This window comes from Plasmodium gonderi, assembly GCF_002157705.1.
Source record: "Plasmodium gonderi DNA, contig: Chr13, whole genome shotgun sequence".
Classification (NCBI taxonomy): domain Eukaryota; phylum Apicomplexa; class Aconoidasida; order Haemosporida; family Plasmodiidae; genus Plasmodium; species Plasmodium gonderi.
In genome coordinates, this window is record NW_021628938.1 from 295598 (window position 1) to 311745 (window position 16148).

Below are 16148 nucleotides of genomic sequence, written 5' to 3' on the forward strand. Positions count from 1 at the left end.
GATTTACTGAAAAAACTTTTGGTATTTAATGGTGTGAGAAGTATTCACAGAATATTACTATACATAATTGTATATTAATATGTGGATGGGTTGGGAATATGAGAAAAAAAAAGGTGCGCATGCTAAAAAAGTCATGGTTTAGGTGTTAAAACAATAATACCATAGACATACAAAAATGATTGTGCACATGCAAAAACACCCATAAATAAGCTATACAAATAAGAGCAGGCCGATAAGAAAATAAATTTTTTTCCTGAACAAAAACGAATACATTGCACTGCCCAAGAATTACTTCCTCAGATGCGCGTGCATGGAAGTAAACAATTTGTGCACTTGCGGATCCAATAAAGAAAAAAAGAAAAGGAAAAAAAAAAAAAAACTATAAAATTTGTATACAAAAATTATCGTATAGAAAACTATTCAAACGAACAATAAACAAATTTGAATAAATGTGATGACTTTTGGACAAAAAATACATTTGATTGAAGTAAAAATAAATTAAAGAATTAAAGTAATCTAAAAAAGATGTTATGTTCGTATTATAAAAAAATTGTTGCGTAAAAAAGTTAATCGTGCACAAGCACAGATGCCATTGGTAGCACTTTATTTGTTCTAGATCTTCATATGGGCTATTCTGGATCTCGTCTAAAAGTACATTTGGGTCATATACATTAAATAAAAGTTGGAAATACATATTTGTAATATACTCAGTACGTATTTTCTTTCCATTCAATTCTATATTAACAGAAAGATGAGTAATATTTTTGATAAAATTTTTAAAAGAAATAGAAAAGTCTTTTTTATTTTTATACTTGATGAAATTATAATCATTATTTGCTATATCTAAAAATTCCAAAAAATTTGCTAATCCTTCATTTAGTATATTTTTACTAAAAAATTCTTCCATTTTAATATTATTACTTAGCACATTTTTAAATATATCAATGTAAAGAATAAATTTAAAAAGTAATCTGATAATGTTGTAATGGATATTTTTAAAACTTTTCTTATTTTTTAATTCACTTGTCGATACCTTTACTTTGTAAAACTTAAAAAAATATTTCATAAAGCTTATGTCGTGTAAATAAATACCAAAAAGAAGAATTATAACTTTATTAACTTTTCTCAATACTGTGTTCAGATAACCCGTTATTATATGCAACCCTGTGTTTTTGCCTAGCATATCAGAATATATATACGTTTCATATTTCTTTACATTTTTCCCAATTGTTAATTTTCTCGTTAAGGCTCTAAATATGCTATTGTCCATATGTATGAAAACTTTGTTCAGGAAGCTTACTTTTTCAAATCCCAAGATATTTTTTACATTTTTAAAAAAAAGATCACGAATAATACTCATCAATTCGCTTAGCTTTTTATCAATAAAATAATTTAAAAAGAATATATTTCTGTCATTCATAAATATTTTATGTGCTCTTTCATTTTTACTTATACAAATTTCTCTTCTTTCAACTCTTCTGGTTATATTATGGAAAGCATTTTTTTTCTTATTGCATAATTGTCTATATAAGGAAAAATTCGTGTGGCCTCTATTTTTCACTTTTCTCATGTTACATCTGGATATCTCATTATGCAGATAATAAATACTATTGTAATTAATTGTTTTATTTTTTTTTAATGCATTTGTTATTTTTCCTAAATATACAACCATACAGGTGTTGTGCCATTTCCATAATGTTTTTATCTTTTTATTACTTTTACTATCCTTAGCAAGTTCATCATCTGTAGTGTTTCCGCGCTTCATTTTTTTCTCTTTTCCTTGTTTTTTCATATCATTCTCTTCTTTTATATTTATTTTGTAAATATCTTCGATATTTTTCGTGGTGGTGATCTTCTTCTTTTTCCTCTCCTTTGTATGTTTCAAAAATTGATTACACTGATCTATATTAATGTTAAATAAATTTGCCTGTTTTGCAATATCGAATTCGTTACTTGGCATATCTGATTGTTGATTGAAAAAATAATAGAAATTCTGCGCACTGTTATCATATTCTTCTTTCATTGTACATCTAACTCTGTTAATATATAATTCGATAAAAACATCGTTTGCTGTGCTTTGTTTTTTTAATTTATTCTTTCCATTTACCAATTTTTGGTAATACCTAAAAAGGTGATATAAATCTACCATACAAACGTTACGTGGTAAATAAATAATTATATTTTTCGTTAATTTTGTGGATTCTTTTAAGCATGAATATACAGATAGCTTATCCTTTGGATCATTCAACTGAAACTGCTTTTTCTCCTTGTATGAGGGTCCTCCCCAAGGTATACTAAGAAATATCACATCTATCGTATTTTCTCTGAAAGAATTTACTATATTAAAAAAATCACATAAAATAAAATCCACGTTATTATTGTAAAATTTACAATTGTGTTGGCATTCCTTTATTCGAGCCAATTCAACATCTGATGCGATGGTAAAAACGTGAGACATACTTTGGCTATTTCCACCTGCTCCTGCAAATGGGTCCAGGTAAATTAGTACGTTCTCTGAATTCGCCTTGTTAGATACATTGGAGGTACTTGATGGGACCTGTCTATCTATTTCCTCTACGCCTATCGCCTTGACTATTTTTTCCACAAGTATTCTACTTTCTTTTTCCTCCTTCTCCACTTCTTCCTCTTCCTTCTTCTCCACTTCTTCCACTTCCTTCTTCTCCACTTCTTCCACTTCCTTCTTCTCCACTTCCTTCTTCACCATTTCCTTCTCCTCTTTCTCCTCCTCTTTCTCTTCCTCTTCTTCATCTTCCTCTTCCTCCTCTATCACTTCTGCCACTTCTGTGATTCTATCCCCTACATCTTCATCATCATTCTCGCCGTTAAACTCTTCCTCATCACCAAATCCTCCTGGTTCTTCAGTTACATGCACATTTTCATTATAACGTCTTTTCTTTCTTTCCCCCATAGCCATTTCTCTATCCTTTCGTATTCTTGGTTTTCTGGGATACTTTCTTTTTTTTTTTTTTTTGATTGGCATTATGCTTTTTCCTATATTTTTGGATATATACTCAGGGGTCATGGAATAAATCATTTCATTATCTATAATAAAACAATTATCTTTATATACTGATGCCATTTTTTTTCTTCTGACTAAATTCCTTTTCCTCGCATAGTAATTTGTGGGGAAATAATTAATTAATTCCCTCTTATACAAGTTAAATTTATGAAAATTCTGATAAATTATTGGCATTTTGTATTTATATGTTTTCTTTAACAATTCCCAGCTTTTAATATAGTTTAATTCTCTTGCTAAGGCATCTTTCTTTTTGTAATTTTTTATGGGTTCACTTTTATCATATATATTTATTTTTTTCGAAAGTTGTAGAAAATTGTGTCGTATTTCATTATTTACCAAATCTTCTTCATCCAAATCTAAAACAGAGTAATAATTTGAGTGGACTAAAAAACTTAAATTTGAAGTTTTATCATTGTCTCCTTGATCGTTATAATTTTTGTACGTTTTTCGTATCATCTTGTTCTGCTGCAATTTTTTTAACTCCTTTACAGACTAGTCTAATAATCATGTGAATTATTCAAACGTTCACGATTCGATTGATTGGACGTTCAAAGGATTAATCGATTACTGGGGCTGATTTAGCGGGCTCGAATTAACTATTTATTGCTTCTTTTTTTTTTTTTTTTTTTCGCCCTTTTTTTGTATTCTCTCTCATTCATGCACTTATCCATTTAGGCTATATATTTTTCTACCCCCCTTCTTTATATATTTTACATAAAAAAGAGGAGGTATTCAGGACTATAAAAATTGCATAAAAGTTTATGAACACTATATTAGGATATACAAAAATGAACGTGGTTATTTTTGCAAAAAATACAAGAAAAAAAAAAAAGAAAAAAGCAGAAAATGCTGTATTATATACTTTGTATACACAACATTTTTTATGAAAAGCAATTATTAAGGAGAACTTTTTTTCTGTTTATTTATCTAGTTTTTTTTTTTTTTTTTTTTTACACAATAATTAAAAAGTATCAATTTTTATTTTCTTTATTTCTTTTTTTCTTTTTTGATGATTTATTAAAAAAGCATAACCTCATCACCAATTTTGTTAAATTCAGAAAGGTTATGTTGTTATTATGTATTGTCGTTTAAAACAGCATTAAGGAAAACCGACTCAAGCTTTACATTTTTTTTTTTTTTTTTTTTTTTTGTTCTTACCTTTTTCATGGTGTAACTCCAAAAATGATGATAGAGCATTTATATGCTTGTGGTTTACACTTGAAAATTTTAAAGCGTTTTTTTTTTTTTTTTGTTTTTTAAAATGTATATTTATACAAATATATTTATATATAATAATGTATGTGGACTTACAGTAGTGTGAAAATTGATGCATGTTTATTTACACGCCTTTGTGTGAAAACGTGCCATGTTATGTAGATAGCATAATTTAAGCAAATGTCGAAATTGTTCACATGTGTGCCAGAGCATATAACTGTTCTTAAGTCATTATGGTGTAAACTACTGTTGAGTTATTTCTCCATGTAGTTAATGGATGCATACATTCCTATATATGTGCTACATACGTTCCATATGTGTGTTATATATGTGTCACGTGCACGTATCCCCACTTCGCCATGCTTTCTTGGCTTGTGCACACGTGGGATTGGTTGAAATGAGAAAATACCCACATGTGGATGGATCATACTTCAATACGCAAGAACACATGCGTGTGTGTAGTGTACATGTAACAAATGCCTGCACAAGTATAGATTAATGCATAACATCATGAATGATATCACTAGGGTAATACATATTATGTTGTGATAGGTTAAGGAAGAAATTTTTTGCAAAAGGAGGACTTTAAAGAAAAGCAAATACTTAAGCAAACTACCCTTAAAAAAAACCAACATCACATTTTATATACCCAGGGATAATTTTTTTTTTTTTTTTTTTTTTTTATGTTAATAAAGATAGTCAATAAATGTTCGTTAAAAAGTCAGCACACTTTCTTTACATTCTTAATAATGTGAAAAAAAAGGGGTGGCGTGCAAATAATGTATGAAAATAATTTGGATCATATTTTTGCACATTAGTTGTGCAAAATCCTATAACAGCATCAATTATGTCTGATGTGTTCTAATATGCTTAGTTATTTTTCCACCAGGGAATTGGGAAAAAAAAAAAAAAAAATAAAACCACTCTTGATTTAACAGCTTAGTTTAACATCCACCACTTCATATGACAAATAAAATTAGAGAATTTTTAAAAGAAATTAAAAAAATAAAATAAAAAGTTCACCCTTATGGTTTATTTCCCCCATTTTAATATGTATAACTAATATTGAAATTTTTCGTAAAAAGGTTTTTACATGACTTTAATGGAAATGCGCTTCGATTTTTTTGAAACGAACATAACAAGTCGTGACATAAATGAATTGCAAAATTCTGCCATTACAGTAGGGATCTAACAAACTCGTGGAACGTTGAAATAGATACACATATACCAAAAATAAGGGGTATACATATACATATATATATATATATATATATATATATATAATGTTTACATAAATTCTTTTAATCGAGTTATAATCATTTATGCTCATGCTAAAAAGAATCCCCTTGTGGTTTATCATTCCATCTGTGCATCCATAAGAATATAATTTTTCAACAAAATGATAAGTTTTGCAGTTCTACTTTTTAATACGTGTGCACGTATTAATGTGTGCATGTACATATATACATGAACATATTTTATTCCTTCAAATAAGTAGACATTTTGGCAACTCGGACTATTAAAAACAAAAATATACACATTTCGTATGATCATTATTTTGTATTATGCATAATCATGCGTTGTTTTTATGATGCTCAGCAAACGAAGCGAGGTTCCCCATCTACATATTAATACAATCCACACGCGAAAAAAAAAAAAATTCATACAAAAGTGTGCGAGGGTATACAAAAAAGAGCAATACAAAAGTGCAAAAAAAAAAAAAAATGTACAAAATGTAGCAGAATTGTGGAAAATATAACAAAAATATGCAAAGTTTTACAAAACTGAGCAATACTTTTATAAGAACTCAAAAAAAAAAAAAAAAAAAAAAGATGTACAAACTGTAGCATAATTATGGAAAATATAACAAAACGCAACAAGAAAAAAATTCCTAGTTGAAAATGCTATAAAAATGAGAAACAAAAAATTTATGAAGAACACATGAAAATTTTCATTTTGTCTTTTGGCTTTTTTTCCCCTTTTGTATCATATTATATTTGGATATTGGTTTCAACTCTTTTAAGTCTGGTGTCGAATTTGTAATGATACAATTTCCGAGTTCATCCACCTGCTCATAAAAAGAGTAAAGAAACACACACATATATATATACATATATTAAGCAGAATTGTGTAAAACTGTTGCCTATTTTATTTTCTTAGTAAGGAGCACGCACTGTTCTTAGCACATGTTAACTAGTCTCACTTTGATAATTTTAAAAAAATACAAATGAAAAGATGCTAATGTACAAAAAAAAAATACACAACTGATTTGTTCATATAAAAGGAGTAATTTTTTACGTAAAAAAAAAAAAAAAAAAAAGAGGAAGTCATACCGATATATTTTTAATGAGTTCCTTTTCTTTTTCATCGGTTGAAATTTTCAGGAAATGTGAAATGCATGATTCGGCAACTTTCCCCTTTTTGGCGTTTCCAGGAACTAGTTTCACCCTATATTTTTGATTCTACAAAGGATAAGAAGTTCCAGGATAAGGTATTCAATAAATATATAAAAATAAAAATATAGAATGTACATAATGTGACAACAACTACATATGTCGTGTCTTATTCAATCACAAGATATAATTTTTTTTTTTTTTTTTTTTTCTTCCAAAATTTAGAACAATTATTACTTGAATAGCCGAGTAAGGTGCACACATCGGAATTGCATATAATAAATTATCCCCTTCTTTGGGTGTACATACCAACTTTTTTAATTCGCTTAATTTTATCTGTACGTGAAGAAAAGAATGAATGTGTATTTAACATATATTTAATGACGTAAACTTATACTTTTTATTTTTATTTTTTTTTGCTCTTGTGCTTATTTTCCCTTTTTCAGATATACATTATTAAGTCTACTTCATTCCTTCTACTAGTACCAAATGTAGTGTTTTATTTATTTTATTATTATTATTTTTTTTTTTTTTTTTTACCTTCATTTCATCCTCATTTATTTCTTCATAATTTACTGTGACTTCTTTAGGGCTTCTATATTTTTTCTCCTGTTCTCTTACATGATTCTCCAATTTTTCTATTTTTGTTTTTGCTGTCTCGTGTTTCATCTGCAAACAAAAATATATATCATACATTTACATAAATATTCTAAAAAAAAAAAAATAAAATAAATGAGCACTATGAATGGTATCAAATGACATATCTTGGTTACTAAGCAAGATGGACATTCCTCTATATATAGAAAGACATGGGACATTTATATGAGTATCTCTCTTTCGTTTACCTTCCGAGCTCCAATTATTTTCATATGCAATTGTCTTTCCTCTTCGTCGCCATCCTGTTCCTTATATTTTTTTTTCATTCGCTTTTTCTTTGTCCTTGCTCCTCTTAGTAAATGAACACAACTCTGAAAAGAAAAAAAAAAAATGATCTTTATTTTTTTCATTCACATATATATATATATATATATATATATATATATATATATATATTTTTCTTTAAAATACCTATTATTTTTCAAATATAACATTTTCATAATTCGTCCAATAAAAAAATTTTTTACAAAATTTTCTACTCTATCAATTTATTCACATGTTTTCTTTTGCTATTTTTTTTTCAAGATATATTACCTTATCCTTTTTTTGGTCTATTGCAACACAATTGGTAAAAGAAGCATTTCCCCCTTTTACTTTATTTTTTGTAACCTTGTTATCAATTTGTTTATTTGAATTATTTCCATATGGTTTCTCTCTATTTGTCTCATCTCCATTCTTCTCATTTTTTTCTTTTTCATAACCCCCCTTTTTTTCACTATTTCCCTTCTTTCCATTCTTATCTTTTGCAGATTGATTATTTCCATCATGATAATCATCACTTCCGTGGTCCTTTCTAAAATGGTTCGAATTTTCATCTTCACTCGTTTCTGCGTTCTCATCTGTCTCGTCTGTCTCGTCTGTCTCGTCTGCCGCATCTGTCTCGTCTGCCTCATCTGTCTCGTCTGCCTCATCTGTCTCGTCTGCCTCATCCGACTCATCCGACTCATGTGCCTCATCTTGGCCATTTTTGCCACTTTCCTGATGGTTTGTACCGTCATCATCTTCCGAATTTTCTGATGCCTCTCTTGCGTCTTTTTTTTTTGGTACGCCATTATTATCTTCCTCTACCTCTTGGGCTTCTATATCTTCAAGCAATTTGCTCATGTCCATTTTAACAAAACCTGTTGCTTTTCGTGATCTAATTGGTCTCAAAAAGCTCGGGGATCCTGGTTCCTTCGGAAGAACATATTTTCCATTTTGAGATGTAAAGGTAACACTTTTTTTCTTGCTATCATCACTAGGTGAATAATTATCAGCAGATATTATTGTTGAATCTTTTTTCTTATCATGTTTCACTTCTTCAGACTTCTCTTCATTTTCTATCTCTTCAAGCAATTTGCTAACATCCATTTTGACATAACCTGTAGGTTTTCTAGACCTTGTTGGTCTTGACAAACTCGAGGATTCTTTCTTTTCTCCATACATATCTTCAGAACTAAGTGTTATGTTCCTTTCTTTTACATCATCATTATCTACATTTTCTCTAAACCTCACTTTTGATAGCTCCTTATATTCCTCCACTTCATTCAAATGTTGTAATCCATTTACATGATTCATTTCACTGTTCTCATGCACTTGATTCGTCTCTCCACATTCTTCCAACTTCTCTTCATTTTCTATCTCCTCAAGTAATTTTGTAATATCCATTTTGACAAATCCAGTGGGTTTACGCGACCTAACTGGTCTTGGAGCATTCAGTGATTCCTGTCTTTCAACATAGATATGTTCATCTTCTGAACTAAATGACACACTCTTTTTTCTCATAATATTCTTATGTGGATTTTCATTAAACGTGGTACTTGAATTTTCCTTCTTATCTTCATTCAATCCATTCACATGGTTCATTTCGATCTGTCCATTCGTCTTGTTAGTTTCTGGAGATTCTATGGGTTCTTTGGCATTTTCCTCACTTCCTATCTCCTCAATAAATTTGGAAATATCCATTTTGACAAAACCAGTGGGTTTACGTGACCTCACAGGTCTTGGAGCATTAAACGATTCTTGTTTTACAACATCAACAGATTCGTCTTCTGATGTGAAAGTTACGTTTTTCCCCTCAACATTTTTCCCCTTTGCTTCGTTAAACGTAACTTTGGTGAATTCACATTGATTATTGCACCTTTCTTCTTTATCGACATTCCCCTCTGATTTCTTCTCTGCTTCTTCTTCTTCATCTTCTATTTCTTGAAGTAGTTTACTTAGGTCCATTTTTACAAACCCCGTTCCTTTACGGGACCTCGTTGGTCTTGTAGATTTGGAAGCTTCTTCACGACTTGTGAATGAAACGTGCTTTTTTTTTTCTTCCTTTTCCTCTTCCTCTTCCTCCTCTTTACATTCTCTCTTTTCATTATAACTACTAGAGGGTGAGAAATTAACTCTTCCTGTTTTATCCTTCTTATCTGACTTAGAATAATCAGAATCGTCATCTTTGAAAGCCACGGGCGGTGCACCATATATATTGCACTCAACTAAGAGACGTGGTTTTTTCATACTTTCACAAACATAATCGTTCAAAATTTTATCATCAAATTCTTCATGTATCACTTCATTCATACAATAGGAAGAAAAAAAGTTCTTCGGTTTTAACTCATTGTTGTGCATTATTGTATAATTCTTGGGGCTCTTAAAAATATTATAATTTTTATATGGAAAAAATACATCTAATATATCCTCTGAAGATATGCTGGAATAAGTGTTATTCTTGCTTTTTTGAAATATTTTATGTGCCAAAAGATAGATTAAGGCATTTTTTAATTTTCTAAAAATTATGTGCAAATTTGGGAAACATTTTGCTAATTTAGGATATTCCAAAGAGGAGTAACTTTTCTTATTTGAATAAGAATCTAAAAGGAAATATATGCTAAAATTACAAATAAGAAATATAAGCCTTTTATAATTCTTCTTAAAAGGCATACATATACAACATTTAGAAGTATGCTTATTTCTGATGCATAAAAGAAATTTAAAAATGGTTCCACAATTTCCCTTATTGTACCACAAATTATATGTCAGTTTTTCACATAGCAATTTAACAATGGTTTCTTCATAATTGTAAACGATTCCAAATTTTGCAAAAATGGAAAATATATGATTGTACTTTTTCTTAAAATTCTCTTCAAACAAATTTTTTCTACTTATGTAATGTAAAATGAATTTGACAAATTTATTCCTTTCACGTTTATTATTTTCACACATTTTTAAATGACATCCGAAAGTTACATTTGAAGCAACACAATTTTTCGTCTCTTTGGAATTCTTCAATGTGAATCTTGTTTCCAATGCTGAATTAAGGCTATGACTGTCAAGTGGGTCCTTGTTATTCTCCTTTTTCCCCTCATTATGACGAATCAAAAAACAGTTTGGTTTAAAATTCGTATACGAGTTATCTATTTTCACACAAACCTCTTCTCCTTTCGCACCTACCACTACGTCTTTACATTTTCTAGAATCGTTATTCGATCCATTTGTACTATCAAGATCCTTGACTTTGCTCATGTTATTTTCATCTCCATGGTTATTATAATTACTTTCATTTTTTCCCCCATTTTCAATCTCCCTCTGCGTATCGTCCAAATTATTCTCTTCATTATCGTTCGGCACCTCATTATCCACTTGAAAAATTATACACAGTCCCATTTCTAACTTTACATGGGGCAAATAATTCTTTTTCCCTCTAATTACAAAGGAACCCGTTTTTAAATATTCCCCTGTCGGTGCAGATTTACTAACTTGATGATAATGCACCCACCAGGCTGATGTAATAACTTTGTCATTCCATGCAGAGCTTCTACATATAGCTAATTGTCCAGCTTCTGAAAGTGTCTTTTCTGGAATGGGTATATCTTTATGTGGATTTTTAATTATGCATGTTGCTGCACCATGAACATCGGCGTGAACATAAACATCATTCTTTTGAAAATATCTCCTAAATAATATTTCATTCTGTAAGGCATCTCTGCCAGCAATTACTAAATAATTTTCTGATGACATAAACCAATGGAACTTTTCAAACCAGTATACTTTTCTTAATTTTTGAATTTGACGTACTACTTTGTTATTCTTTCCCTTTTGCTTATTCTCTTTATCTTTTTTTCTCTTTTCCACTTTTTTAACAGCTAAATTGGTAGATGTTTTCGTTTTTCTAATTTTTTCTTCAGCTTTTTTTCTTAACTTTTGATAATCTTCAATATTTCCATACACTGAATTGTTTAAATTTATAGTAACTGGAGTGGAACCATTTTTTACATTTCTCTTTTTGGGTGTTGTATCCTTTTCATTTTCATTAGAAGAGGAATTCATTTTTTTGTCTTCTTCATCGGTCAATTCTTCACAACTATCTAAGAGTAATTCTATTTCGCAATTATTAAAATTTACAGAATTAATTCGTAATGCTATAGAATGATTCTGTTTTTTAAAAAGTTTAATATGATCCCATATTTTTTCCCAATTAGCATTTGTACTTATGGCAGAGCGCATTAATTGTATGGCTTGATCAACTAATTCATCATTCATTTGAATCAGTGAAATTTTTTTTTTTAATATGCTTACTTCATTCTCTAATTGTTCAATTCTTTTTTCATGATCTAATATAATTTTATCCATTTTTGTACGAGATTTCTTAACTTTAATTACTTCTTGTTGTTTATCATACTTTGACAATTCCATTTTGCTGAAATAGGTGTCCACACATTTGTTAAAATCGTCAAATTGTATAACCTCCAATTTATTTTCCTCTATTTTATTTTTATGAATCTTTAAGATAATTGGAGAAAACTCGGAAAATAAAATATCTTCATTTTTTTCTGCCTCCTTAGTAGATTTATTGACGTCAGAAGATTTAACATGAATCTTTTGTTCACTCATTTCATTCTTATTTTTTCCCCCCATATTATTTGCATTCTTTTCACCACATTTCGTAGCAAAACCGTAACCCTTAATACAGCACACTTCACCACTACTAAAGCTGTTTAGTACACACAAGGCTTCATTTATAGCTTTAAATAAAATTTCTGTTAATTCATTTAAGGTATATTTTTCTAACAAATCAGATGGATTCACATTACATGTGATTAACGAATGAATAATTAAATCACCATGTGCAAAAATAATTAATTTACTAGCTAAATCTGTCAGAGTTTTAATCTTTTTCACCTTTTTGCCTTTCTCATTATCACTACAAATAGCAGGATCATTTTTTTTATTCGAATTATTCTTCAATATTGGAAGGATCTTTACTTCTGCACTTTTACTACTTTTTAATTTGATAATCTCATTCTCTTTATTTTTTGATTTATCCTTAGACTTGTCTTTATTACCAAAAGGAGGTTTATCTGTGTTCATATTTTTCACATTTCCCATTTTCTTTTCATTATCTTCATTATTAATATTCTTATCATTCCCCTTTTTGATGCTGGTGGCCTTTTCGATTACAATATTATCATCTTTACCCTTTGAGAGATTAGAAGAAATAATTTTATTTTCTACTAAATGCGTATTCGTATTTTTCATGAGATTACTTTCTAGTTTATTCGATGTGATTTCATTTCCCTGATTTATTCGTATGTTCTTAGTTAGATCTACTACATCTTCTATAGGTGCATTGTTATGAAACATGAATATTTCGTTAATGCTTTTTCTTACATTTTCCATATCAACTACTTTTAAATTTTGGTGTAACAATATAGACTCATGTTCTTCTAGATTATATATATCATTTGCACTATATTTTTTTCCAATGATATCATTACTTTTTAAAATGGATAATATTTTGTGATTATTGTCTGTAAGTATAATATTTCCTGTAATATATAATTCAACAATTAAATGACAAGCTTTCTCATCAAATCCAAATTGGATATCAATAACTCTGTCTCCTCCAAGTTGGCTTATGTTAGTAATTTTGCGAGATCTTAAATGTTTCCTTAACTTCATAGTAAATGCAGATGGCATCACATCTTTCTCTCTTTTCCATTCTGTTATATGTATTCTCTTTTCTGCTTCTATCAAGAAAAAATACTTTTGCTCTTTTTTCGAACATTTCAAAATGTAAATTTTATTTGAAATATTATAAATATTCGTTACAACACATCCGACAATGATATTTTTGCATAAACTTACTATGGCGCGTATGTCGAGAGCTGTTAGCCTTTGCTTTGCCATTCTTTTTCTATGCTCCTCTAATATTCTGAATATGTGTATTTTCAATTCTAATAAAAAGGTATTGTCAACTCTTTTATCAAATATCTCAAACGATCACGAGAAATATATTTTACTGCCCATACGGGTTGAAAGAAGTCATTTCCACGATGCATATAAATTATATACACACAAATGTACATATATATATATATATATATATATATATATATATATATAACTATTTTTTTTTTTTTCGTTTATTTACAGTTGTATTTTTACTTTCACCTGTAGAAAAATATAATAAAAGGTTATAAGTATAACTCACGGAAAAGGTGGTGTATTAAAACATTTTAGTTTTTTTTTCCTTCTTTTCTTTTTTTATTTCTGAGTTGGTTATTTTGCTTTGTTCTTTCTTTCTTTCTTTGCTTTGCTTTACTATTTTGGTATTTTTTTATTTTTTTATTTTTTTATTTTTTTATTTTTTTATTCTTTAATTTTTTAATTTTTTTATTTTTTTATTTTTTTATTTTTTATTTTTACTTTTTATATTTTATTTTTTATATTTTATTTTATTATTATTTTTTTTTTCCCCCTTTTGTTCATTTTATTTCATCTAAAATTGCACGTAGCACTTGGTGTATATAATTTTAAAACACACACCAATTGTGATCGCAATTGTTTTTAATTCATATTTGCTCTTTTGTTTTAAACTTGATGGTCTATAATTTATACTTATGTATCACTTTTAATTTTCCACAACAATTCATATTCGTAAATGTAATAAAACTAGCGAAATGGTATGTAATTATTACAATTGTAAATATTGTACATTATATATATGTGCGTTCGCAGCAAAATTTGCATGTGTGTGAATATGTACATGAAGATAATTTTTCATTATGGTTACATGCTCAAATATAAGATTACGTATCAAAAAACACGCGTTTAAAAATAACAAAAAGAAACACAGCAAGTCAACATTTGCAAATAAAAATCCTAAATTTTCCTATCATACAAGCCATGTCATAATAAAATTATTGCTTCCAATTGTTAATGATAAATAAGAATAAAATAAAGATGTGTAAAATGTATGCATAACACGAATGATGTGAGAACTGTGTTTAATCATCAAAACATGGTGCACGATTAAATACAAATATACTGATGAACATTTGTTACACACCACACATTAACACATTTTATTGATATAAAGCAATAAATTTATGGCTTGTTGCTAATATATGATACACTGTAGCTACATATTTAGAATTATGCGCATTGAACAATCTTAAGAATTATTATTTGCTTATGATGAGGAAAAAAGTAAAATAAAATAAAAATAACAAATTGAATCATGTACACTTCCTTCTAAAAATAAAATGAAAGAAGTCTATAGCGTTCATAGCGCAAAAGGATGCTTATATTGTCTATTTTGTGCAGTGTTTTACAATGTAAATGTGTACTATTTTATTTATTCATTTATTTACCAGCTTTGATCTTTTTTATTTACCTCTAAAATGACTTGAAGAAAGGAAAAAAAAAAAAAAAAAAAAGGATTATGTACAAAAAAGGAAATTTTTTTTTATACAGCTTATTATACATACTTAGGATTAAACATGTTTAATGGCATTACAAGTTGAAGTTTAAGAGGAGGTATATATGTGTATCACGCGAATGTATCCTCTAACTACAACTTCTCTGTGTGTGTGTATTTGTCTATACGATGTTTTACATGTGGTCACTTGTGTTAGTGATTATTTAATAAATTATATGAAAAAAACACACTATAAGATTATCATCAAAAGTTTCATTTTGTCTCTATGTTTTTGAGTAAAATCAGGAGGAAGTAGTGGATGAGAAATATGTGTAGTTCAAAGGGAAGGATGTGTGAATGATGGACTTATGAGTTCTCAGTATAATACATGTTCTGTGTTCTTTTTTGATGTTATTTTTACTATTTTTCCCATCTTTAAGTTATGACTATGATTTAATCAAGGCAAATATTGTTTATATTATAGGAGTATAATTATGCATAACATGATAAAAAAGGCGTACAAAAAAAATGTTTATCAATTTTGTATTTAATTTTTCTTTTTCATTTTTTCTCAAGTAAAAAAAAACACAATCATATATGCAACATATGTATTTGACATTAAATTATTAAGATGAAAAGGTTTACGCATGAGGCATTTGTTTGTTTTGTTATTCTGTGCTTTACGACAAAATTTTTTTTCTTCTTTTCAGCATGAAAACAGGTTTTTTCTTTTTACTTGAAATTGTTTTGCATTAATATAGAAGACACAAATTTTTATACAATTTCTGTGTAACATTTAACCGTTTTTTTTTTTTTTTTTTTTTAAGCACAAAACAGGTACAATTATGTGGACAAAAATTTTGTTCCTTTTTTCAGGTGGGGGTAATTTTTATGGTTATTTTTTTAAAATTTAGAAGAACACATTTTTGAACTATGTAACATGATCAATTTTAGAAATGTGTTGGTTGCTTTGTTTTAGGAAAGTAAATTTATTAAATAAAAAAAAAGAAAAAAAAAAAAAAAAATATATTCCTGAACAGGGTTTTTCTATCTTAATGAAGAACTATGCAGGTGGACGAAAAAAAAAGACCTTTAAAATTTTTTAAGTGCAAAACTTGGTATAAAATAGAGTTTCATGCAAGTGTGATGTTTTAAACATACATACGATGCA

At 28.4% G+C, this 16148-nt stretch overlaps 2 protein-coding genes across 2 annotated transcripts; both read right to left on the minus strand.

Annotated features, from left to right (window-relative positions):
• Nucleotides 1–379: 379 nt before the first annotated feature.
• On the minus strand, nt 380–3496 carry PGO_130320 (hypothetical protein, conserved; the record flags this gene model as incomplete). Its single annotated transcript, XM_028689548.1, has 1 exon — nt 380–3496. One exon carries the CDS (start codon nt 3494–3496, stop codon nt 380–382), a length of 3117 nt encoding a protein of 1038 aa, XP_028545349.1.
• Nucleotides 3497–6206: 2710 nt separating this feature from the next.
• Nucleotides 6207–13464, minus strand: PGO_130330 (hypothetical protein, conserved; the record flags this gene model as incomplete). The annotated part of the gene is made up of 6 exons (XM_028689549.1): nt 6207–6323; nt 6589–6717; nt 6886–6984; nt 7189–7317; nt 7494–7614; nt 7802–13464. 6 exons carry the CDS (start codon nt 13462–13464, stop codon nt 6207–6209), a joined length of 6258 nt encoding a protein of 2085 aa, XP_028545350.1.
• Between the last annotated feature and the right edge of the window lie 2684 nt (nt 13465–16148).